This window comes from Coturnix japonica, chromosome Z, assembly GCF_054131305.1.
Source record: "Coturnix japonica strain WE chromosome Z, WE-NBRP24, whole genome shotgun sequence".
Taxonomy (NCBI): Eukaryota; Metazoa; Chordata; class Aves; order Galliformes; family Phasianidae; genus Coturnix; species Coturnix japonica.
In genome coordinates, this window is record NC_140702.1 from 67,879,202 (window position 1) to 67,904,642 (window position 25,441).

The 25,441-nt window shown below is 46.1% G+C and overlaps 1 protein-coding gene across 2 annotated transcripts; it reads left to right on the forward strand.

Annotated features, from left to right (window-relative positions):
* Nucleotides 1-10,556: 10,556 nt before the first annotated feature.
* AQP3 (aquaporin 3 (Gill blood group)) lies at nucleotides 10,557-22,851 on the forward strand. 2 transcript variants are annotated; one of them, XM_015848279.3, is made up of 6 exons: nucleotides 10,557-10,731; nucleotides 18,640-18,766; nucleotides 18,944-19,081; nucleotides 19,826-19,944; nucleotides 20,346-20,563; nucleotides 21,213-22,851. In XM_015848279.3, exons 1-6 carry the CDS (start codon nucleotides 10,624-10,626, stop codon nucleotides 21,379-21,381), a joined length of 879 nt encoding a protein of 292 aa, XP_015703765.2. In that variant the 5' UTR covers nucleotides 10,557-10,623; the 3' UTR covers nucleotides 21,382-22,851. The 2 variants fall into 2 exon arrangements, with proteins under 2 accessions (XP_015703765.2, XP_085385925.1); XM_085529799.1 differs by lacking the exon at nucleotides 10,557-10,731 and adding an exon at nucleotides 11,292-11,408.
* Nucleotides 22,852-25,441: the final 2,590 nt, after the last annotated feature.

Consider the following 25,441-nt stretch of genomic DNA (forward strand, 5'->3'; position numbering starts at 1 on the left):
AAGTGGTTTCTCCAAGGAAGGCTTGCCCTGGTATCCCACCGTAACCTCCGTCTCCATTCCAATACCCATCCCTCTCCTCTCCAGCTGTTCTCTATTTCCAATTTTCAGAGCTTTCTGTGGGAATAGATCTGTTTTCTCTTAGGGGTTGGTATGGTGAGCAGACTTGTCCTTCCCAGGAACTGCAGCAATTTTCAGAAAAGAGGTGGAGGAATTTCAAAATTTCAGGAGACTTGATACCAAAGGTTATACCAGTCACTGCTGAGGACATCTGAAAAGCATCAGGACCACACTGTAATGGATTTCCAACCATGAGCAAAAGCACTTACCTGCATGCTTTCCTCCCAGACACATTTTGAGCACAAAATCCAAGGCAGAGTCTTTTGCAGAGCTTTTTACAAGTATGATTTTAAGATGGAAAAGAAGTATGTTTGTTACTGTTTGATTTCTGGAAGCACTTGAAAATGCCTTTGCAGCTAGAGGTGCATGTGTGTATGTGCTTTAGGCAAACAAACAAGACAGAAATCACTCAACCCACATCAGTGCATGTTTGGCAATGCTGTGGGCAAGCTGCTGAGCAGAACAACAGGCTGTGCTGGCAGCACGCTTCACATGTGAAACCACTGCCAGCCCCTTTTCTCAGAATGTGCTCGGTCCATGGCTGGTGTGCAAGGACACCTACATCCAGATGTGGGCAGTCTGGCCATATCTGGCAGCACACGCATGGCAAGAAAGGAGAGAGGAGAAAGAGTGGGAGATGAATGCAAGGGCTCAAATGGAGGGAATAAGGAGAAATATCAGCTAGACCTGCTGGGCTGGTTGAAATTCTTGTTTTGGGCTTGGATGGGGTGTTTAGATACATTCTTCACTCTGCTTGTGGGAGCAGAGAATAGTCTCCCATCTCCAGGCTTGGCCCTGCAAATGCATCCTGTCCTTTAGGTGGGAGGACTGGGGTGTCCAGGCCCTGTGCTGGGGCAGTGCTTGTCCTGTTGCTCCAAGGCTGCTCTGCATCGTGCAACTCTGCAGTCAGCAAGAGATGACTCGCTGCAGGCACTGCCGTTAGGTAAGGGAGGGGAGGCAGGTTTCCCAGTCATAAAGGTGTTGCACAATTAATTATTCTGGCTTGGCTCCACATCCCTGGAGCTTCAGGATGCCACACAACATGACTAGTGCAGCAAAGGGGAAGGAGCAGCCCAGCTAAGCCCCAGGCTAGCAAATCACTTCTGCTTGCGTCTCTCTTTCCAATGGAGTGAATGCTCCTTTCAAAGGGGGACATGATGGAGCATGTTGTGGAGAAACACCCCCTGCACTACACGGACAAGCAGGGAAGTCTTCCAGCCCCATGAGCTGTGTCCTTCCTTCCCTCCAACAGACACTGCACTGCTGTGCCCACCTGCCTGCAGCACTGCTCCAGGGAAGTGCACATCCCTTGTGCCTGGGCTTCTTGTTTGTATTTGTCTGGTTCAGGGCAAAAAGTCGTTTGGTTTGACAGGTCTTTCTCCTGGAAATTAAAGACTTTGTATTTTTCTCCCTGCGGTGGTGTTTGTGCTCTGTAATCAAGCTACCTTTCCATCTTCACTCTGACAGGCTGACCATGCTGAATTCTTTGAGCTTCTTACTGCAAAAAGTATTTCCTTTAGCTCTCAGGTGGTTTTCCTGTCTTCACTGTACTATAATTTTTCAACATCCTTAAATACACACACACATATATACATATGTATATACATGAAAACCCAAACCCCAGTGTCCTACACTCATCAGAGCTGGGTACCAATACTTTTGTGTCAGTCTTGTTGATCTGCCATCACCTGAGGTTCCCTTCCCTTCATCTCCATGCTCTCCAGCAAGCATCCTGCTAGTGGGCAGATGAACAAAATCAGTGAGGAGTCCAGACATTGTAATCACAACATTTTCTCTGCTACGGATTTTCAAGAGACCCCCTGGGCTCTGTTCTGTACTGGCTGTCCAGCTCTTGCAATTACATGTTAATGCCACAGGCAGTCCTGATGGGACATGGGGATACAGAAACAGATCTTTTTTTTTTTTTAAATCCCAGCATAAGAAGGACATCTAATATCCATACTGACAGATGCCCCATTCCTGGAGGCATTCAAGGCCAGGATGGATGTGGCTCTGGGCAGCCTGGTCTGGTGGTTGGCAACCCTGCACATAGCAGGGTGTCACAGGTGCAGCCAGAGAAGCATCCCAGGACGAAAGGCAATCAAATCTCATGGATCAAACGCTTTGCTCCTGAAAGCTAAGGTGCTCCAGATGACACACAACAGAGGATTTAGCCTAGCACTTCTATATAAGCTAACAATAATCGTAAAGTGTTGGTCAGAAGGACATCCATTGAATGATGCGTTGTCCTAGAAACAAGGTTGGGAACTTGCCTCTTTACCAAGAGGCAAAAACAGCAGTGATGGAAGACAGAGAAGCAACTTGAGTTCAGCAGCTCCAGCAGCTGGACGTAATAATGACAGATGACATCTCTTACCATGGAGGTCCAGGAGCTGGTTTAGAGTTTCATGGCCCAGAGTCATCCTCAGGGCACTGCACATTCCAGAAACATCTCCAAAGCACCTTACAGTAAATGGCAAAGAGCAGAAAGCACTCAGATGTCAAGGGAGCAGCTCACTTCCCTCACCTCTGAAGAAGCTCAATTTCAATGAGTAAAGATTAACTCATTTCTAGGTAAGGGCCCTCCAGAAGAGTTACCAGCAATCAGCTCCAGTTCTCAGGCTGCCCTCAGCAGGGCTTGCTGTAGTCCAGCAAGAAGTAACCCTAGGTTACCCTGCTCCTGGGACAGTATGAAGCATGACAGGGAAGGGCTGGAGTTGCAGAGGGGATGCATCTCCCCCCAGAGCAGGTACCACCCTCTGCAGCAGCTAGGTCCTCCCACGTCTCCTGGATTCACATCCTTTGTGGTCTACTCAGATCCTACAGGCCTGAGCTGAAATCCCAGTGGTGTTTGCTGGCTTGGACTTGTGCTGGCTCTGGAGAACTTATGTGCAGATGCCTGGTGATCACAGCCACCACACTTGTGTCACATTGTGGAGGTTACACACAGTGGCAAAGCCTCTTGAGGGTCTAGGATGCACTGGGGTGGCAAGCTGTACCTGAGGAAAACTGATGCTTTTCCTCCCACACATACAAACATCCTGGAGGAGAAGCAAGGCCAGAAGTTTTCTAAATAGGTTAATGACAGCCTTGAGTTCATATTTCTCATGATTTCTCTGGCAGCAGCTGGGACCAGGCCCTCCTGGCACATCCCCTCAGGAAACCTCCCACGAATGACTGACACATCCCCCCCCGACACTGGTCCATGCTGGGGCATCCCACTAGTTTTTCTCTCCATCCTGTCCTCACCATTGCTGACCCCAGCATGCCAGGTCTTCCTGGGACATGGGGCCTCCCTCCACGCATCATAATTTCTGCCAGCTGAGTATATTCATAGTGGGAGGGGTGGGAGAGCATGTGTGGAGCTTGGGTTGGTGCCTCTCAGTGAGGATTTTGCAAGGCTGAGCTGATGCTCCAGCCAGGTTCATGCAACAGATACACCCCAAACCACAAGCAGGATGAGTGTAAATGATCTTATCTCATTGCTCAGTAACAGGTATCCAATTTGCTGACTACAATTGCTTAATTCAAGTCTGATTCAGGTGTCTGTGGGCTCCCTGCAGGATGTGACGGCAGGAGGGGTAGGTGTGATGTCTGAGTGGCAAGCTTGGGAAATGGGAGGTGGACACTGAAGACTCACCATCTGAGCCTTCCAGTAGGTCCTGGAGGATTTGAAACCCCAAGCCTGGAGATGAAGAACATGTATATTGATGTGTATTTTTAACAGGCAAAGCAGGAGAGATGCTCCTGTCCACAGACAGTGGAGAGTACCTGTATGGGGACAGGACTCTGCTACTGGGGTTTGCTGGGAGGGCAGGAGATGGGAGCTCAGGGCTGAAAGGATGAAGGAAGCTGTTCTCTCTGCACCCCATGAGAGAGAGATGCAAAACCTCTCTGTGGGTGGGAGGAGAAAACCCCTTACTCATCCCTTCAGTGTATCCATGCTTGCTCCTCCTGGAGCTGCTTTCACGGCTCATCTTGTCCTCCTCAGGCACTGGCAAACATAAAGCCTGTGGGGAAAAGGGTCTTTTGATCCTAGGAAGATGTGATCTGATTTGGGAGCAGCTGCCAAATGTTGGTGACAAACGTACCAGTGACTGACCAGCTCCCATCTGCTGGTTTCTGGATCCAAAATCCTGTCCTGCCCTGGGGGAGCACTGAGGCTCCTGTGGCCTTGGTGCTGGCTGTCTTAACACAGCTGTGTTTTGGGTCACAAGGCAGAGCAGTACTTGGGTCCCTCTGTCCCCAAATAGGAACCATCAGATATATTCTTGGCTGCAGAATTAGCCATATTTCAGAGTTCTGGTTCTGACCTGAAATTCTGAGTGTTTCCTACATTCTTTTTGGCATCTACTTTTACAGACTTCTCTTAAGGCTCTCAGTGTGCAAAGCCATGATTTTTCCTTCTTCTGGACAGGCCAAGAAACAGTGGCCAATGTGTTTTTCCTATGGAAATATTGGTTCTTCATCCATGAGATATTCCAGGTACGTGGTAGGGCCAGTCTGAGCCCCATTGTAACTCAATACAAAACGAGGGAGGGGAAGACAGTGCCTCACATCCTAACATCATTAAAGTCCAAATCCTTCACAGTTTTCCCCATCAAACCTTCTCTGAAGTCTCCAGTTCCAGTTTAAAAGCAATGGCCCCAAACCACCTCATGTCCCATGATTGTTAGTGTTTTTCAATGTGAGAGTCATCAGTAGAGGATATTCTCCCTTTCTCTAGAAAGGGGCTTTCCTGCTGAACTGGGAGATGGGTACTTGGGTCCCTTCAGGCTTCAGGTGCTGCACCTTTAGGAGGAGGCCCTCCTGTTTACAGCCCTGTTATCTCCACAGCTGCAGGCAAACCTCTCAGGTGGCTTGTCCTTGCCAAATCCCTGTTGCATTACGGAATCTCAGAAATGCCCATTACAATGCAGTTCCTTAATGCCTGCTTGGTTAGGGATGATGTTTAATACTTAAACTAACCAAGGGAAAAATAAAAGAGGCCAGTATGGTAATTGCCCCAGGATTCAGGATGATGCAAAACCAGCTGAAAGAATGGAAGTCGCAGTGAGGACAGCAGGCTCTGTTCTCATTTGCAACAAATGTAAGCAAGATACATTGCATTTACTGAGGTGGATTTAGGGAGCATCCAGGTGAATACATGGTTAAAGTTTCTGACAGCCCTGAAATCATAAAAGATAGAGAGCGTAGTTCTCTCCATTGTCCTTTGACAGTGGTTCTCTTCCCCAGAGGTGCAAGTTAGCACCCTTCTGGGACAATATAAGAGCAAGCAAGACATGGGGATGTAGAATTGTATCAGGGCACAGAAATGAGGGAAGGGTTGTTAGCTACTTCACAGAACCCCATGTCTCCTGTCTGGAAGTCACCCCATTTCTAATCGAGCCTTCTGGTACTTTCTGCCCTTGCATTTCCTGGAAAAGGAACATACCTTCCTGGGAATGGAAAACATCAACAGGACATCCATGCTTTTATGGTTTCTACTCTCCAGCCTAAAATTATCCATGGCTAATTTATCCTTAGTTGCACTTGTGCCAACACAAACAATTCTTTTGCTTCTTCATGTACTTAATAACAGTGGTATGACCTGTCTTGGCCTTGAGTTCGCTGCGTTCCCTTATTTGAGCTCTTGTAGTTCATACAGCGATGGAGAGACTCCATTCACCTGCTTGACCTTCTGACTCTTTGCACCTCTTCCACTTTCAGTTTGTCTTTCTTTGCACAGGTGCCTTGATCAGCATGTGGTAGCACAGGGGAAGCTCCTGCTGTGCATGGTGGAACAGTGCTGAGACTTCCCTGTCCTATTGCAAATACCTCTCCCATCTATGGTATAAACACCTTGCTTCTAGCAGGTCTGCACCTTCGAGGAGACACTAGTCTGGGTTACACTGACTATGCATATCTATCTCCAGCTGGGCTAGTTGCTTTAGGTTTCTTTCATAGCCAGTAAAGAGAAATAGATGCTTCTAAAGTGAGTGCATAGAATGAATGTCTAAAGTGACATCTGGGTGTATTGTGCTTTTGAAGTGATCATTTCTCTCCCCAGGCCTGCCTGTACTGGGACTACCTGTGGTTAGGTGGGAAAGCAGTCACATTCCTCATTCCTGTGCACTTCCTCACCTAGTAGGGAAAGTTCTTGTCATTGCCCTTGACTCACAATTGGGGCTGTCTGGGTTTCATCCAATTTTTGTGTCTTCTTCCTTCAAAGTCTTTGAACTCTCCTGCAGTGCTGTTAAGCAGTAGCAGTGTCTCCAAGCCAGGACTGGCTCTGCAGCTCTCGGGAGAACGACTGTCTACGCAGAGTAGTGTATGGGAGAAGGTGCTGCCAAACACCCTATTTCGGGAGAGCTGTTTGTAATAGCTTTCCTTTTAGATGTGTTATTAAAAAGCTTTCTTCTGGAGCAATTGGTGCTTTTCCAGTGTACAGTAGTTCTTCTGGTATGCAACTGCTTACTCTGGAAAATGGCTTCTCTGTGGGAACAGCTTGTCATGAATGATGTTTATTCCCTGTAAATTGGGACCAGCTTTGTGATGAGAGTTAAATCAGATGTGACAAGGAACTGCCAGTGGCAACAGGCTATGTTCCTCAAGGTAACTCTGGGAGATTCAATTGATTCAATACGATGCACAGAGACTCAGTTCAAGCTCACATTTTGCTCCACTTGGCCCTAAGCACTAGACTTCATGAAAAGACCTTTTCACAAATTTTAAATACTTTTCTAATTGTTGTATCATAATTCAAAGTTCAAACCCAGTTTTCCAGCTTCCACACATCCCGTAGATGTCTGAGGAACCTAAATTAGAATTGCAGTTTCACCTTAAGTTTCTCCAAACACAGATGCTGTCGACAGCTCTCAGCTCTGCAGACTGTTTCCTGGAGGAATTTCTCTTGTTTCTAACTCATGAGGGAGCGCTAAGTAGACACAGTCATGAAATGAATACCTGGCTCTGCAAACCTGGAGATTCAAGGCAGGATGTTGAAACCATTGCACTCAACCCTCCAGCTAGAATCACTTATAAGGCTTACAAACTTCCTACTCACTCACTTCCTACCCTGCCTTGCTAAGCAAGCTATAACTTTTATTTTTAATGAAATCTTCTGCACAAGTCACCATATTGCCGTCAGATAGACGATGGGAAGAAGGTAGTCAGAGATGTCTTCCAAAGGCAGATTTCATAAGATTTCACTGAATCCTGTCACACTTTGACCCAGTGACCTCTCTTGGCATAACGGCTTTGCACCAGGTAACCCAGGCACCAGTACAATGACTGACTCATTGCTGATTTGCGTGATTCATGCTTTTCTCCGTACTGGATTGCACCACGCATCCTGGAATGGATGAATTAATTTGGCTTGGAGAAGATGTGGAACCCATTGATCTGAGCTTGTCCACTCAGCCGATTAAGGAAAAGTCGGGCGACTCTGTTAAACTTGATTTTCAATAAGAAAATTACACTGCTGCAGGCTGATTCAGTGCTTTGCAGAAGCCAAAGAGTTTATAAGTCTGAGTTTATTCTGTGTCACTAGAACCAGTAGGAAAACAGCCAAAGGGAAGCAGCTAGGGATTGAGTTCTTCCTTTAAAATTTCACCTGTGTCTCTCCCCTGGAGCAGAGTGAGAAGGGAAGGAGCCAAGCAGAATACAAACAGCAAATTTGGAACCCGAGTGTTGGTTTTGGATCATGTCTAGAAATAACAGCCTGAGCACAGAGAGTTTCTCATGGCACGTTGCGAGGTTCTGCAAGAGAGAAAGTAAGGGAGTGAGAAAGTGACAAACATTACAGACAAGTTTTGTTTTGGACTGCAGCAGAAGGCACAGGTTCAGATCTTGCTTTATCTGTAGCTACTCCCATACTTTTGGGCCCTAGAAAATATTGGAATGGAACACTGAGATTTATGTAGTGAACTCAATGGAACAATGCTCTCACTGATTTCCCTGCTGAGATGAGTTTCCTTTTTCTTTTTGAGCCTTCCCCTGGGTAATCAGCATTTTCCAATTAAAGAACTCTATTGCTCTCCCCATGCCTTGAATTTTGACACTGTATGGATCAGTAAGGGTATTTAGTTCACTTGATGCTTGAATCATGCCCTTACTGACAAGAGAAGACCCTTGCCAGGGCCTCAGCACATTTGGCAATACCACCAGGGGGTCAAGCATGACAGAGGTTTGGAAATATAATTCTTTTTCAAACCCCTGTTCTGTGAAAGAGTGGTCTTGAATGTCCATGCAAGGCAATGCTGATGGTGCGGGCATCTCGCTATGCCCAACACTAGGGGATGTCCAGCAGCCATCAGAATCTGCTGTGCCACCAGTCTTACTCCTACATCCCTCTTTCTTTACTTCAACTGATCCAAAGAAGTGTGTCAGTACCTTATCATAGAGCCACAGAATAGCTTAGTCTGAAAGGGACCTTAAAGACCCTCTACTTCCAACCCCCTGCCATGGGCAGGATTGCCAGCAATCACCAAGCAAAATGGGCTTTTTTAAAAAAATCTTGCTGCCACTGCACCTATTACGTTGTTTCGTGCTTGGATTTTGTGCCCCTAGATCCCAAATGTTCTGGTGTGGCAAGAAAGCTGCTGCCTTGGCACAGGGAATCTCCAGAATTGGCCCCTTCCAGGTCTTATCCACACTTTGATTAATTATTGCTTCTGAAAAGATCTTCCACTTCTTCCAGCATTGCATCACTGTCCCTTCCTCAAGATCCCAGTTAATAACCTGGCTCTTGGGAAAGCAATTGCATAAGTCTCTATGGCTCATTTTACGTTGTTGGATCCTGGGCTGTGGTGAGTCACGCCCACAACGCCCCGGGAAGGGAATCCAATGCCACTCTCTCCAATTTACGTATGGAAAAGCTGAGGTGTGGAAATGTGCAGGATTTGCTCAGGGTCAGGTGGTGAGTCAGGTGTAGAGCCAATGTCAGAATGCCCACCCCATCCCAGCTCCTCAGGCTGTCTAGACTTCTCCAAGCACCAGTTTTGATGCTGGTGTTACCACTATCTTCTGTCATCTCTCTAGGAGCCCAGACATCTCCACTCCCTTCACCAGTCACGACAACATGTCTGTAGTCTTGAAAATGACTTGTAGCCAGTAGGGATCAGATGCTGCATGGAGGGGAAGCGTGTTTCTGCTTATCTGAAGGGTATCACATCTCCGTGTCCCCGCTGTTCATCCGTTGGCTCTCTCTGGTCTTCCTGCTTGCTCCCAGCATGGTGGCTCTGCCCCCACCATGGGGTAAGGAACAGGATCCAGGACCCAGTCTATATAAGTCTCCATAAACCCACACCACAGTATTTCCCCTCTGGCAGTTCAGCAAATGGCAAAAAAAAAGCCACAGGTCTTAGCTTAAGAGCTGCCAAAAGGAAAAAAAAAAAAAAAAGAAAGACACCACAGCTTCATTTCTGGTTGTGGGGTCTTCAAAACCAAGTCCACATATAAAGTTCAGAGGAGAGTATAAAGGAGACAAGAGGCGCAGGATGAAGTGGGGTGGTGGGCACAGTGAGATGGAGAAGGGCAGAGAAGAGAGAAAGAGAAGTTGCTGTCCTCGGCTCTGGTTTGCAAACCCCTTGCAGCTGCAGTTCAGAGGACCTCACTGATGTTGGTCAAAGCAAACCAGACCTAAGGCCGAAGGAAGGAGAAATGTTTCCTGTCCCTGCAGATCTGTTTGGACCTGAATGTTTCCCTGCGTTTGATTCCTCGCACAACGTTGCTAACTACATTCCTGACTTGACTCCTCGGGCTGGCTGCGGGTCCTGTGGGGAATAAGAGCCCATTCATCACCACTCTGTTTTTCTATCAGGAAAGCTGGTGGTTAAACAAGGGGAAGAGGAGAAGCTGTGAATCTGTGGATTTGCAGAGCAGTCAAGGAACAAATCTGGGAAGGGGGTCCCCTCCATCCTGCATATTCACCCACTGCACTGCGTCAAGCCTGGGGAATTTTTACTGCTGTCTTAACAAAAACCAGATGCCACAAATGGCACATATCCTGCCAGCAGCCCCAGGGCCACGGATGGGGACAGCCTTTTCATCCAGACGGTCTCATTCAGCTGGTGGGCAGCAATGCCTCTGCCACACTGTGGTGGTCTTGGGAGGGAGCACAAGCTGATAGATGGGAACTGAGATAGGACAGAGGGGTAAATATGTTGTTTGGTCCACAGGTTTGGCTTTTTGAACCTCGGTTTGAGCTGAGGAGAGGCAGACGGCCCCATGCAATTGGGTTTGGGTGGGACATCCCTGCCACGTCTAATTCCTCCTTCTGAAAGTCTTTTGCTCATCTACTTGGGCAATAAGGACAAAAAAGAAAACAGCCCAGTCCATCTCATGCTGAAAAGGAGGAAAAAAGGGTTTCGAAGAGTGTGGAAGGGGTGTGGTCACTGGGTGGGGGTGTGTCAGGCACCGCAAACTTACTTATAAGCAAGGGCAGCTCTGCTGGAGAAGAAAGGTTCTGAGGCTTTGTCAGCTGCTGGTGGTCCCTGATACTGCTGGGAAGACACATCTGCTGTGATGGGGAGGCAAAAGGACGTGCTTGTTACCATCGAGGAGCACCTGAGGATCCGAAATAAGCTGGTGCGGCAAGCGCTGGCTGAGTGCCTGGGGACGCTGATCCTGGTGGTGAGTCTGTGCTGGGGCATGGGGACATCGTCCTGGTGTGGGGAATGTGCCAGTCCTGCTGCTGAGAACTGCAGGTGGATGAGCCCAGCTCCTGTGCAGCCTGCCTGTTTGTACAGGTGTTATCCGTAGAGGAAAACCTTGTGCTGTACAGTGAGCTTTGGGGCTACTGCAAGGAGCAGAGCTCAGCAGGTGCTGAGGGACTGTAATGTGTCTGTGTGTTCACAAAGTGCATGGAGCAGATGCTTGTATTGGAGCAAGTGTTTTGCTAGAGATCATGCAAAACTTCCTTCCCCACTCTGCCCTGGAGTATTGTCTTGGCACTGAAATAGTTCAGTAGTTGATCCAGGCAGTGAAAAACTTGCTGTTTTTGTTTTTGCATCCTATGAAGAAGAAACAGGCAGAATTGAAACTGTCTCAGCATAATTTTTTGTTGCCTGCTGCATGTCCTGCAGGGTCTCTTATCAGTGGGGCTGCATGCCTCCAGGACAGCCCATGCTGGCAGCTGATCCCGCCTGCGTGGCAGCGCAAGGCTGTCACTCCTGCTACAAAACACATTTTGTAAGCAGTGACTGCAACAAAACTCTGCTGCCTGATGTAGTGCTGGGTTTCCAAAGGGACAGGATATAAGAGATGAAGTTGGGTGGATATCTTTGAGGCTGAAAGGCTGATTTGAGCAGGTAGGACAGCAGTGAAGGATGGGGGTCGCTATACAGCAACACTGCGATGGGGGCATCTCCTGTTGGGAGACCAAAAATGCAGGACTGTGCAATGCCCAATGACTTGGTGGTAGCACAGCCAAAGTCTGTGTGTGAAAATTCATCTGAGGTGGTGTAAACCCATGTGACAGATTGATTGTGGGTTTATGCCTCTCTGTAACTGGTGGTCTGGGGTGAGCACTGATGGCCAGGGGGGATGAAGGCAAAGAAAGGCTGAGGTCCTTCTGCTTATCCAGACTCCAAATGAGGGTGGGCACCATCAGCCTCAGGGAGCACCACGCTCACTCTGTTTTCATGTGTGTGTGCAAAAGCAGCTTGTCACCTTGTCCGGGACTCCCTGAGCTGGTGCCTGGGACCAAAGAAAATGCTGTTTTTATTGGTGCTCTCAACTCTGTCCCGAAGTGATCTGGGATCTCTGCATCTCCTCTGCAGTGGGAGCTCTGTGCTCTGTGGGAGCAGATGCACTGGGAGAACCCTGCCTGGCTGTTAGCATGAAATACAGAGAGGGAAGGGCTTCTCTTGCAGCTGTCCCAGTCTGTTCTTCTGCTAATAAGGTGCCACTGTATATATTATATTCATTTTAATTTTTAATATTTTTAATTGCTCCCTACCACCCATATTTCTCTATATCTTTTTATTTTATCAACTGCCCTGAAGGTAGAAGCAAAAGTCTTGAAGTTGACTTTTCTCCTTATCAGAGGACCTTGGTAGTGGTTTTAGCCACATGATCCCAGGACAGAGATCCTGATTCTGCCTGGAGGGAAAGCAGACACTTCTATCCTGCAGAAATCCCAGCAGACTGAGCTGGGAATGAAAGCATTTATCTGCATCTGAGCCCAGCAAACATCTCCTGTGGGCTTCAGAGAGTGAAATCCATGAAGCTGCTTTTGTGGGAGGCGGTGTTGGCTGCACATGAATTTCTCTAGAATGGGGCAATACTGGGGATGGATTTAAGGCTTGGTATCATTCACACCAAAGTCAACTTCCTGAGCCCAGTGTTTAAAGTTCACAGCTTACTTAAGATTGCACTGTGTAACGTAGAACTTGTCCCGCCGTGGATATTGGAATGGCTTCAGCTTCTTCCCTCCTTCCCTTCACTTGTGTAATAGCAGCTCTCTAAAGCTCTTCTAGGGCAAAACCATTTCAGAACCCCACAATTCTTACCTGCTGGTAAGAGTTACAAAGGCAGCAGAATGTTACATAAGAGGAAATACTGCCTTTTTGTTTAAGACAAAAAAAATAATAAATCCAACTAAGCAGCCAAACCTTGAAGAGCACAAAGGTGAGTTGCTCTTGAGTTGCTGCTCTGGCTATGTGCCTTGCACAACGGAGCTGCAGTGACCCTCCTGTTACAAGAGTTTAATGCTGCTTCTGTTTCCTTTGATAGTGAAGATGTCAGTCCCCTCTTCCCCCCCCTCCCAGCATATACTTTCTGATACGTTAGGTTTGAAGTTTATATCAGTGTCAGAAGCACCTCTTGCTGGCAATAGTTAAGCAATGCAAACACTGAAGGCATTTTCCAACTCACTTGCTATTTGTGTTATTGCTGTAGCAACTCACTAAAGCAAGATTTCCACCAGCAGGTCTCCATGCTTTCCTTAAAGACTGTTTGCCTTTGTCTGCTGGCTGAAAATACCATAGCTGTCCCTGTTTAGTTTTAAAGTTAGCAGAAATAATTCGCTATTGTAACTGATTTCCAAGTCAGACTAACTATGATTCACTGCTGCTGAGGCACGAGGAGAGGCACGAGGAAGGAACAAAACAATTCCTAATTGCTTTTCAGCCAGGCTGTCCTGCCTTTGTGGCCAGGTGGGAACTCTTTAGAGTCTGAGTGTGCTGCAAACAAAAGAATCCAGAACAGTAAGGTGGCTGGGATGATCAAGGAACCTCATCAGCTCTTGGCAGTGCTGCTGCTCTCCTCCGCCTCTTCCACCAGAAGAGCTCAGGGCTGCTTGTTAGCCATCCCAAACTGTAGCCATGCTGCCCCAGCGCAGGAGCAGGGAGATTTCTCCTTTCCACAGAGATGAGAGCTCAGGCACTACAACTTGCCCAAGTGGGATGCAGCTTTCTCCAGCAATGCCCAACACTGTGAGTGAAGTCCAGGTCTTTCTAAGAGCTAAGGCTTCCTTATCTGATGGACATTGGAGATATCAGAACAGGTTCTTGCTTCAGTACACATGAGGAAGGGACAAACTAAATAACAAGTTTCCCCACTGCCCAACTGCTCTGCTGCAGGTTGCTCAGTTTTTATGGAGGTTTTTTGTTTGTTTGTTTGTTTTGCACTGAGCTCTTTGCAGTGTTGTTGTAGCCCATGGTGTAAATATGCTGTAGCTTCCCTCAGCCCCTCTTATCTACCCAGTCCTGCTGCCTCACTTGGCTCCAAGACAGCTCTTGGTGCAGAGGGAGCTGTAACATTACAGACCATCTGAATCTGACTTTTGTTCCTACCCAGGCTGGCTGGTAGGTAGAGCTGGTAAGTCCAGCCAGGCTGTGGAATATGATATTTCTCCCCTGTTTTGCAACCTCTAAGTCACAACCCACCTATTTGTTCAAGAGGTGCTGGAGGAAAGGCACACATGTTTCTCCTTGCACTGCCCTTGTGGCTTTTGAAGGTCCTCTGAACACATGGGCCACAAGGCTGAGGAAGGTCCATGCACACTGGAGGTGGATCTCTCTTCTCATCTATCCAGCTGGGTCCTGCTTCTTGCCATAGTCAGTGCTTGCAATGCCTTAACCCTATCCTGCATTAAGTTACAGGGAAGGTAGGCGGGCAGTGGTTTTGAGCTGCCGGTAAAGTGATAGTCCTCTGTCTCTTCCTTGGAAGGACTTTGGGAGAGTCACGGATTTGAGTTCCACGCTGATATAAAGAGAGGTCTCCACACACACATCTGACGGCTTAAAATCTTCCATCGGTATCGAAGGGTTCCTTCCCCCCTTCCCCGGGATTATCCCTACGATCTGACTGCCCTTATGTCACCTTCGTCGTCCACCGGAGGGCAGCAGGGGCTGAGCAGCTCTTCCTATGCACTTATTTTATTTATTTATTTTTCAGGACGAAGGGGAAAGTTGCAGCTCGGGTAATAACAGTTGTTCTGGGCTATGCCAGCAAAACTTTCCTGTCTTGATTTAGCGATCAGTCGGTCTGAAATCCATGAGCAAATCCATCCGAGCCTTTTGTGTTTCTCCTGAAGGTGTGAAAAAGCACCAACAAAGGAAGGAGGGCAAGAGAGGGAGGGAACCTGGCTGCTGTGCTGTCTGAGTTCATCTACAGAGCTGTGTTGGTCAGGATGTGTCCATGAACCCACTAACCATTAGTTCTTGATTAGCTTTTCCAACATGTTTGTGTCCTCCAAGGCCCTCTCCTACCAGCTCTGACTAACTCCAGGGCTTCTCTGCCAGGGGGAGGACGGAATGTTTGTCACCTTGGGTGGAAAAGCCACATGGCCCTTCTCAACCACAACGTGGACACAGGGAGTTTGAGTTTTTCTGAGTATGAAGTTACACCCAGCAACCATTTTCTGGCTATCTCCTCCCTTTTTCTGCTCCTGGAGTCTGACAGCCCCTTCATCCCTGAACCAGTTCAACTCACTGATCCTGCTGAACATGGTGTGTTCCTATTAATTTTCTGCAGCACATCGGGTTGGATCAGCTCCTGAGGAAAGAGGATTGAGAAGCTTTCCCGTTGGCTGTGAAAGCCATTAGATCTGTTCAAAACAGAAAGATGAAATTAGGGAGCTGTTTTCCATTAACATGCTTAATGGGTGCATCGACCACAACTCTTGGGAGAGTAGCTTTAAGACATCTGAGTAATGGCTTGTTGCAATCATTTTATTAGCACTTAAAAAATCACTTGTCTAATGGGTCATGGGGATATAACAGCTGAAGGCCTCACACTCTGCCTTGTGAGGGACTCACATGAGTTTCTGCTGGTTGAGATGTTTTTCTGGTAATGTAAAAACAACATGTTGGCAGCAGATTATTAAAATCAAGAACGTGGGATCATCTTCCCTTGGGTGTGCACATCCATCTCCTGGCCATAGTGGTCACTTACATCCATTGCATGAGCTTGAGTCCATGAATTTTAATTGGATAAATGTTGGCTGGATTTGATATAATCTTCCTTGCCTTAAAGCTCAAGTTAGATGCTCCTGAACTCTTTAAGTAGTGGAAAAGGGGGACTTAAGAATGATCAGCGTATCCTGTCTTGTATGTCCTGGGAGAATAAATTGGAAGGAATACTAACAAAGTGTTACTGGGTTAGTGGGATTTGTTCTGCCTAAATTTAGATGGGAAAGTCATAGTGGGTTGACTACATCAGTGGAGAAGATGAGACCCTAACTTGAGCCACTTGACTTGATTTAGATACCCATGTTGGGAGGCTGGGGCTCCATTCCCTATGCTGCCATTTCTCCTCACTGCATGTGACGGGCATCCAAGATGACTGCATCAGTCATAAAACAAAATGACTAAAGGTGTAAAATAAATCTTGCTACAGGTAATCATGTATTTTACACATATCTGATGATAGTAAATATAGATTTTTGCATCTGCATATGCAGGGATTTGGAACTGTATCCCTCTGGACAACATAACCACCTGGTACATGTACCAAAGCTGCCCCTACACCTGGCATGTGCCACCCAGTGCTGACAGCTTGTACCAAATGATATCATGTAAAACCATTTGCCACAAGAGCAGGGTTGAGCATGGTCTGGATGTCATGTATGGGGAATGTGTTCATGCATAAGGGACTCCATTGATGTGGGATGGAATTGCACACAAGCATATCAAACCTCAAATTTGTCCCTAAATATTACCTTACTTTTTAATTTTAATCTACTTAGGGTCATTTTTTTCTACTGTTACGCTGAATTAACCCAAACAGTTCTTAGGGCATATCTGATAAGTAATTGTAATGCTTCTATGGAGTGGCTCCAGGGTGTTTTTGCATGGCTCATTGACTTTCTTCTGAGAAAAAGCTGGGGAGCTATTGCCAGGTGTAGGGTGGCAGAGAGGAGGATGGAGAATAGCCTCTTGAGAAACACCAGGGCTGGAATTCCTCCAGTTTGAGAGAAGACCTTTGTGAATAAGTACAGTTGCAGATGGTGGAATGCAGAACTTTACTATGTGGTTTCCGTGACCAAAAGTTATGTATGCCTGATGAGTCAACCACCATCCACTTGAAGAACAGCCAGTTCCTTCAAAGTGAATGACACAAGTTCCATCATCAATGGAATAAGCTTGATCTAGTGGGTAGCAACCCGTCCATGGCAAGGGGCTGGAACTAGGTGATCTTTAAGGTCCCTTCCAACTCAAGCCTTTCCATGATCCAATGATTACAATTTTCAGTATACTGGGGCCAACCCTGCCAAACTCAGATGCTTACTGCAGCTTTTTCTGTGCTTACCTCCTGGTTGGACTGCTATGCATTGTGTCTGTAGAGATACAAACACCATAGCCAAGTGCTCTGTCCAAAACTCTGCCTAATGTGTGCTGGGACTCCTCTGGGAAGGAACAGATGTCACCCAGGTCATTAGTGAGTTCTTCTTTGCTCATTTGTAGCTATGCTTCCCTCAGTGGTTTGGACAAAGCTGGCAGTGATAGCTCTGTTTGCTTCTCAACAACTCATCTTTTCTGCCTTTGCACAGGTATCTCCTCTGCTGTGGTTTTCCAAGTGAGAGTCTTGGTGTCAGGACATGGAATGGGCTGCTATGTACCCCGTAGAAAGCAGTGCTGGATATCACTTTGTTAACTAACAAGTTCTGCAGGTTCCTTTGTTCTTCCAGTAGAGGGTCCTGTGCCAAGAGGTACCTGAGTACAGAGTGCCCACCTCATGAGTCAGCCTGCAGCCTACTTGGCCACTCCTTTCCCAACAGATTGAGTGCAGTGTTTTCTTAGTAATTCATCAGTCACTGAGGGGATGTACTGGCTGTGGTTTGGCTTTGCCCTTCAACTGAATTGTGTATTGCTCAACAGGTATGTCCAGTATTGGCAGGAGAGGTGAAGAGATCCACTCCTGCCTACCTGATGCCTATTTGGTGGTTTATCCTCTAAGATGTGGCAATTGTGGCTTTTGTGTAGCCTTTGTGGCAATTGAGTAATCTTGGGATAATGGAATTTACAGAAGCAGATCTTGATGGGTGGGCAGATGTGGGCGCAAGGTCTGGGCACTAGCCTGGAGGATCTTGAGCAAGACGTTATCCCTGTCCTAGTTTAAGGATGCTCTCAGTATGATGAGATAATCCCTGGTATACCCTGAGAATCTGTTCAGGTTAAGCCAGTGGAGGATAAAATCATACAGAAGATTAGGACTAGGTCTCCTTAAAATATATGGTGGATAGTGGAGGGACATGGCAGGGCAGGAGGCATCCATCTGGACAAGTGATGAACTGAACAGCCAGGGGAAATTGGTCTGGGCTGTTAAAGGTGATCATAGGAAGTATGGCTCTTGGATGTGACTGGGAGAAGAAGAATCACCTACTTAAAGCAAATGCCTTTCAGAATGAGCACATGCTTCCTTTAGCTATTAGGCAACACTACTTATCGTTCAACAAAAGTGGGTTGTTACCCAGAGCACTCAATACTTGTTGATATTGCAGAGACAGAGCATCTTTGTTGCCCTTATCTCTTCCTATATTCCTTTGTCATAGGAAGGATCTCATTGTGTCGAGGTGGTGTGGGCTGTGCTCAGATTGCCCATGGCAGGGAGCAAACCTTGGGGCTGGGACAAGCATGGGTATCTTAGCTCAGGAAACCAACTTCAGTCCCTGAGCTGTGTCTTGAAAGGAATGTCACTACCAAGGTGAACACAGCCTTCTTCAGCCATGTCTTAATATCCTGGCAATAGCAAAACTGTGCCCTGCTGATCTGTGTGCTACTGTGTCAGTTATCAGCCCTTTTTAATGATAAGGAGCTTAGGCCCCCTATCTGGGCAATGGTTCTTCTCACCTACGTAGCCATCAGATGTTTGGACAAAGTTGTCCAGTTTCCTGGAGATTATGCATCTTCCACTTTCATTTTACCCAACCAGGGATCAGACTTTCCTTGTGACTTTCCTGTAACCGAAAGCTGAAGCTTTGAGTTAGGAGTGTGCTGCAACAACCCATGCAGATGTAAGCAGAGCAGTTAAGAGTGTCGGTCAGCAACTGATGTAAATTACAGAGGGTAACTTCAGTCTGTTCTTCTCTTTCAGCTCTTTGGCTGTGGCTCTGTTGCTCAGATCGTGCTCAGCAGAGGGACCCATGGAGGTTTCCTGACTGTCAATCTCGCCTTTGGCTTTGCTGTGATGCTTGGCATTTTGATCGCAGGCCAGGTGTCAGGTATGTTGTGTCTCTGTGTGTGGGCTGGATTTCACTTGTGACAACTGGTGTGTAGGCCTAGATGGCTGCACCTTTCCTATGTGGCACTTCTCCTATGTGGAGACTACCATGCCATGACTCATCTTTCAGACTCAAGTTCTGCCCATAACAGTGCACTAACCTTCTGCCTTTCTGCAGGTGGACACCTGAACCCAGCTGTCACTTTTGCCATGTGCTTCTTGGCTCGAGAGCCTTGGATCAAGCTACCAGTTTATGCCCTGGCCCAGACACTTGGAGCTTTCCTAGGAGCTGGCATAGTCTTTGGGCTCTACCATGGTAGGTGCAGAAAGTGTGTATGATGTCTGCAGGTCTTTACTATTTAGATTAAAGCAGATCTCCCAGAAATGTTGATGAAACAATAATGGTGATAGAAGCTTTACATATGTGCATTTTTCCAGAGTCATTTTATCCTCACGTGTTTTTTTCTTTTTTCTTTTTTTTTTTTTTTTAAAATAAACAAGGACATCACATGGAGTTTTTTCTGCATAGACTGGATATGGTTGTGAGCCAGTCAGACTTCTAGCAACTTTGGCAGCCCTTGTCAGGCTGATTCTTCACAGTAAAGGAGTGGAAACTACTGTTACTGCTGTAATGTAAATGTTACAGCTTCAGTTCAGCATCAATTACCTTTCTAGTAGATAGGCTGATGTCAGATTCTTTGCAGAAGAAAATTAATCCTGTCCTAAACCACTGCTTAAAACAAAGATGAGCTGCCTTCAGGAAGCATCTATTTTGATCTTAACTATCTGTGGTTGAGACATATTCAGATTGCTTAAGGTAGTTATCCAGCTTCTGCACAGCAGTAGATGAGTGGCCAGTGACTCTACAAGACATCCCCAAGAGCGGAAACTAATTGCATGGGAAAGTCAGACCAATGTGTTTGCTGCACATCAGATCCATAACAGTTTCTGAGATTTTGACTTCTGTAGCACCACAGGCATTTCGGCACCTTGTAGGGGGCATTAGGATTCATACTGGTGTTTCTTTGAGTTCTTACTGTTGCTTTTTCTCCACCTCCAGATGCCATCTGGGCTTTTGGCTCCAACCACCTGTATGTAACAGGAGAAAATGCCACAGCTGGTATCTTTGCCACCTACCCATCTCAGCATCTGAATGTTGTGAACGGATTCTTTGATCAGGTAAGAGGTGCCTGGAGGGAGCCAGAACTCAAAGAGGGATATTTCGGGTTTGTTTTGGCCCTCTCATTTGGTCAGAGAAAGAATCACAGCTTGGAAGCACATTCTGGAAGATGTCTTCAGCTGATTTGGCTGCTCACACGGTTATTGATAGCTCTTCTGTGTGTGGGGAAGAGGTGTGGGCACAAAGGAATTTATCAGCTGTTCGGAAGAGCGTGCTCCATTGTCAGTTTCCCAACTGGGCACTCAGTCTAATTCTGTCTGACAATGCCATGGAATCTTTTATTGTAGCTTTTCCACTTTAGAGAATGAGTCCTAAAACCATGGAACTTCAGAAGACTTAAGTAACTTTCTTAAAAGATTAGTCTGGATTAAATTCGTCTTTCTGATTTTTCCCTCCCCAGTTCATTGGCACCGCTTCCCTCATTGTTTGCGTCTTGGCTATTGTGGATCCCTACAACAACCCTGTTCCCACAGGGCTGGAAGCTTTCACAGTTGGCTTTGTTGTCCTCGTTATTGGAACCTCCATGGGCTTCAACTCTGGCTATGCTGTCAATCCTGCCAGAGACTTCGGGCCTCGTCTCTTCACAGCCATTGCTGGCTGGGGCACTGAAGTGTTCTGGTAAGAGCTTGACAATGAAAACCTTGTGCATCAAGGGGGAAAAAAAAGTTTGAGATTCAAGTAGTCTTAGCACCCTTATGGTGTCTTTAGAAAGTATAAATCTCTTTAAAAGACACAGGTTGCTTCGCTTTGATTTCTTTAAAAAGTCATAGAACTTCAGCAGTTTCCAGAAAATTAATGAACTCTGGGGAGGGAGCCTCAGTGATGAGAAGCTCAGGTGCACACTGAACACGATCTTATCCACTATTTTTTAATGGAAGGAAGTGCGGGGCTTTTGTTATATTTTCTTGAACCTGGAGAAAACTGAGAACTATGAGCAGTAGAGGTTATATGTTGTAAAGGAGTACCTTCCTGCAGGCAGCAGGAGGGAAGTGAAACTGCCTAGCTCAGACACTGATGGTTTTTCTACTTTCTTGGTGGAGAGTGAGTTGTAGAAGTCGTGGAAACAGCTGCTCCAAAGTGCTTGTCCCCAGAACTTGCAGCAAGAGGCAGCAACTGCCTTGGATGTTGCTGTGGACATAGGGTTGCTGTTGTCTTGCATGTCAATGTTTGCACATAATCAGATTTTGCGTTATTCCAGACTGAAACACAAGTATCCTAATGCTTAGGTTGCAATTCTTAACCTTGTGCATTTCCTTCTTCTTTTCAGGACTGGAAAGCAGTGGTGGTGGGTTCCAATTGTTGCTCCTTTCCTTGGGGCCATTGCAGGAGTCATAGTCTACCAGCTGATGATTGGATGTCACGACGAGCCTTCTCCACCTGCCTCTGAGCAGGAGACAGTCAAGCTGGCCAACGTGAAGCACAAGGAAAGGGTCTGAGGAAGCTGCCATCCAGATATGGCAGGCATTCATTACTCAGGACTGCAGCTGGTGGAGAGGAGGGAGAAGTTAAGAAGAGCTTCAACAAGAACAGGAAGAGTTTTTTTTCCTGTCTTGAGTTATTCTAGCCTTTAATTTTTTTTTTTACATTTTTTCTTTCTTTTTTTTTTTTTTTTTAAATATCCCTGATGCATTTGCTTTAGATTCTTTCCTATGAGCCTTTTCCTTCCATGCAGTATTGTATAATCTTTCCCTACTTCTAGAAAGGGTTGAGAACTTTAGGAGACAGGGGAGAGGTGGGCATTGCTGTCCAACAACTCCAGCATGGGTCTAATCAATCAGGAATCTGGGGCTCTCTTGGGCTGCTTTGCTGGCCTGGCCTTTGAGCTTGGCAAACTGCTTCCCTCTGAACATGTGCTCCATCTGCAGAACAGGGACCACGCAAAACATAAGTTGTTCTTGTAATGTGGAATTGAAATTCTAACATCCTGGGAAAAAGTTGCCCGCAATTCTATGATGGATCAAGTTCATGCTTGGTGTAGCTCTAAAGTGAGTGACTTGACACCAGGAACGGACTTATCTACAATATTTTAATTGGCTAAAGTTTTCATTTCTCCCCTGAGCTCACAGAAGGTTGTATCAATCCATTGATCCATAGCGTCAGAGCGGAGAGTGAGAATGCACTGGATTTTAATGTAATACTGAGACAAAATGTTTACAAGCCACTGCACCCTGGTGTTCTAATCACAGTTTTCAATATTGCCAACGCATGGAAGACAAAACATAGGAAATCCTTGTTTTAGTCGGGGGATAACCTGGAAAGAAAGCTTGGCTCCCTATAGCAGACTTTCTTATTAACCAGCTTTGTATATAAACTGCAAGCAGCTAATGGCCAAGTTCCACTGAAAACATGGTGTTGCTAAAGTTGTGTGTTTTCATGTAAATTTCACAATAGTATTTTTTTTTAATAGAGATATATAAATGCACGCCTTAAAAAGCTGTTACTACAAACCAAGATGGGGATCATTTAATTTAAAGATGTGTGGGAACTGCCAATTCTCTGACAGCTTGGAGATAACTGTTGGGTTTGCCCAAGTCAGGCTTAGATTTTCACTCTGTGACTGGAGTTTTCTACCTTGCAGAATTGTGGGGGCGTCCCTGACACTCAGGACTCTTCTACCATGTTTTTTTTGTGATGAGGGTCTGAGTTTAGACCCCAATGGCTCCTATAGCACCGGTGTGTCAGAGGATGGCTGTGCTATACAGAGTGTTCGAAACAAACAGTATCAGTTGTGAAAGAATTTGTAGGTCCCATGCCTCTGCATTGGAGAAACTCTTTTGAAGGCTGTTTCTTTAATGCATGAACTCTTTGAAATATGTAACTTTGTACACATTTCCAGTCACTAAAACAATGTATTCTTTTTTTTTTTTTTTTTTGCCTTTTTAAGAAATAAAATGTCAATACCCACACTGTAAGATGTCAGCGCTCGTTTTATTTTTAAGCTATTGACAGTAAACTTTGCCATAGAGAGGAAGTTGTCAGTAACAAAAGCTTCCTCAAACCCCCTTCCTCTCTGCAGCCTGTGTTAGCAAAAGCAAATTAACCCCTTCAGGTGATGTATCCGCATGCACTACTGGTGCTTTATTCCTTTCACTTAGCGGGTAGGTAGCAGAAGATGAAGAGCCTTTGCTAGTTACTTTCTCACACAATATAGAGAACATAAGTTTTGCAGGCCCAAGCCCAGTGCTCAAAGAACTGCACAGTCCTTCCAGCCTACGTTCTCTGTAAATACAACTTGTTGCTGATTTATGTCCTGCTGTGTTTTTCCTCTGTCAACTGTACATCCTTGAAGTAAGTCTATAATTTCCCACAGAGTGCCATCTGAACAGTTCATTGAAGTTGGATGAATGTGATTTCCTTCAATTCACCAACTAGAAATCAAGCAATTTCTAGCGAGTGTTTGGTGTTCTCCATCCTTGACCCATTTCTGCTGCTTCTATATGAAATAGAACATATTTCTGTCTTGAAAGTTTACCCCTCAAAATCTGTTTAAAACCCTTGTGTACTACTGCAACCAATTCACGTAGCTTCAGGGGTTGCTTTCCCTTTTTACTGAGGACTGTGTCCTTTTCTCACTCTTCTACAACTTCAGCTAAAATTCTTACTACAGACATGATGATTGTGGACTCCAGAATTGCTGCTTGTCCTTCTGTGTGTGCTCCATGCCATGTTCCTCCTGCTTCTGTCTCTATAACCTTGCCGTATTTTTGCCTCAGTGTTCTGTTTTGGAATCCTTATTAGAACTGCAGCAAAACACCATATCACTTTCAGGTCAAGTCTTGACTATCTTTTGTCTTAGCACTGTGCGTTCCCACTGTGTAAGTCTTCCTTTGTCTATGGGGATCTGTTGGAGTGTCAAGCACGACTGAGCAGATCCTCAGCCCAAGTCGAGTGGATGGGAGCTAAGCAGCTTTATGTTACTTTCCACACGGATCTTGCCCCATATTATTCAGGCACAGGGCAACTCTTTGCTAGCCCTGTGAAGAAAGCAGTGCAATTGGGTAGTTCCATTTGCCAGATTTCAGGAACTGCCATTTGAGTCTGGGGAAGACAAGGTTAATTGCAGACAGCAGCATCCCTGGCAGCAGGCACCCTTGGGTTGCTGCAAATTGTGATTGTTTGTTTTCAGTTTAGTTCTATAAGATTTAATTTTTGTCCTTTTTCTATTTTTTTCCCCTTCCCACACCTAAATTTCAAAACAATGAATTTTCACATTCTTAATCCTGTGCCTTTGCAGTTCTTGGAGAAGTAAGACTCATCTGGCCAAATAACGACTGCTAGGTTGTAGGTCAGATGAATTCCAGCCATCAAGCTATTGAAATATACTTAGTATGCAGGAAAAAATAAATCCACAAGCTATTCATGCTTAACAGGGAGAGTAATTAGTCACTAGAACAAAGATGCTGTGGAATATCTATTGTGTGAGGGTTTCAATTTAAGACTGGCTATCTTGCATAAAGGTGTCTCACTTAAACTGCAAGCTGTTCTCCAGAGGAAATTCCCAGACCTCTATATTACAGAAGGTCAAATAGACAGGAAAGGTCCCCCCCCCTCCTGGCTTTAAAACCTATGAAACTTATAAGTCTAAAAGTTCAGTTCCTTTTGTCATCTGGATCTGAGTTCTTTGCTGCAGGTGCTGTGGTGGGGATGGGAGCAAAGCACAGACTCCTTCTGCACTGCCCCTCTGTCCCAAAGTGAGTTTCAGCTCTCATCTGCCAGCAGTGAGCACTGGGGATGCAGGAGCAGGCTGGCACTTGGCTGGTCCGGCAGTGCTGCCCCAGGGCAGGTTTCCACTTACATCGAAAAAGAATCAGCATGGACACTTCAGCTACTTCCTCTTCCTTTTTCCCCACCACCTTCCCCTTGGTTCATGACATCCTTCTCCATCCAAAAGAGATATCTGGTAACTCTATGAGAAAGTGGGACTGCGAAAAGGTCGTGATGTGTGGGAGCACCTGAAGCTGTTGCAAGGCTGCTATTTCATGACAGGCCAAAGGAGAGGAGAAGATGAGATATGGGACTCTGTTGTTGGACACCATTGGCAAGGACTGTCTTCTCTAAGTCCTTGGTTGTTCTGCATGCTCACGTCACACTTGGACTTCCAAGAGCCTCAGGTGTTTGCCCTCATGTACCTCAAGGTAGAAAGAAGTCTTAGCTCTCTTGCCCAAATCCAGCATGACCAGAGTTCTGGTGTGTCCAGGGCTTCTGATCTTGTGAGCATTCAGAGAATCATCAAATTGTTAAGGTTGGAAATTACCACAAATATTATCTAATCCAATTGTCAACCCATCACCTCCATGTAGGAGCCTCTGTAGGCTTGTAGGAGCCTTGAATATGCATCTCATTAAGCCTCCTTTTCATTAATTGTTTACCGTGTATAGCACAATAAAAATCCTTCCTGGCAGAACAAATTCCATTCTGAGCAGGAAGTTCCTCTTCACTTTGCCCCATTCAGCTCCAGTTCGGGAGCAACATCTCCCATGAGAGCTTTCTCTAGAT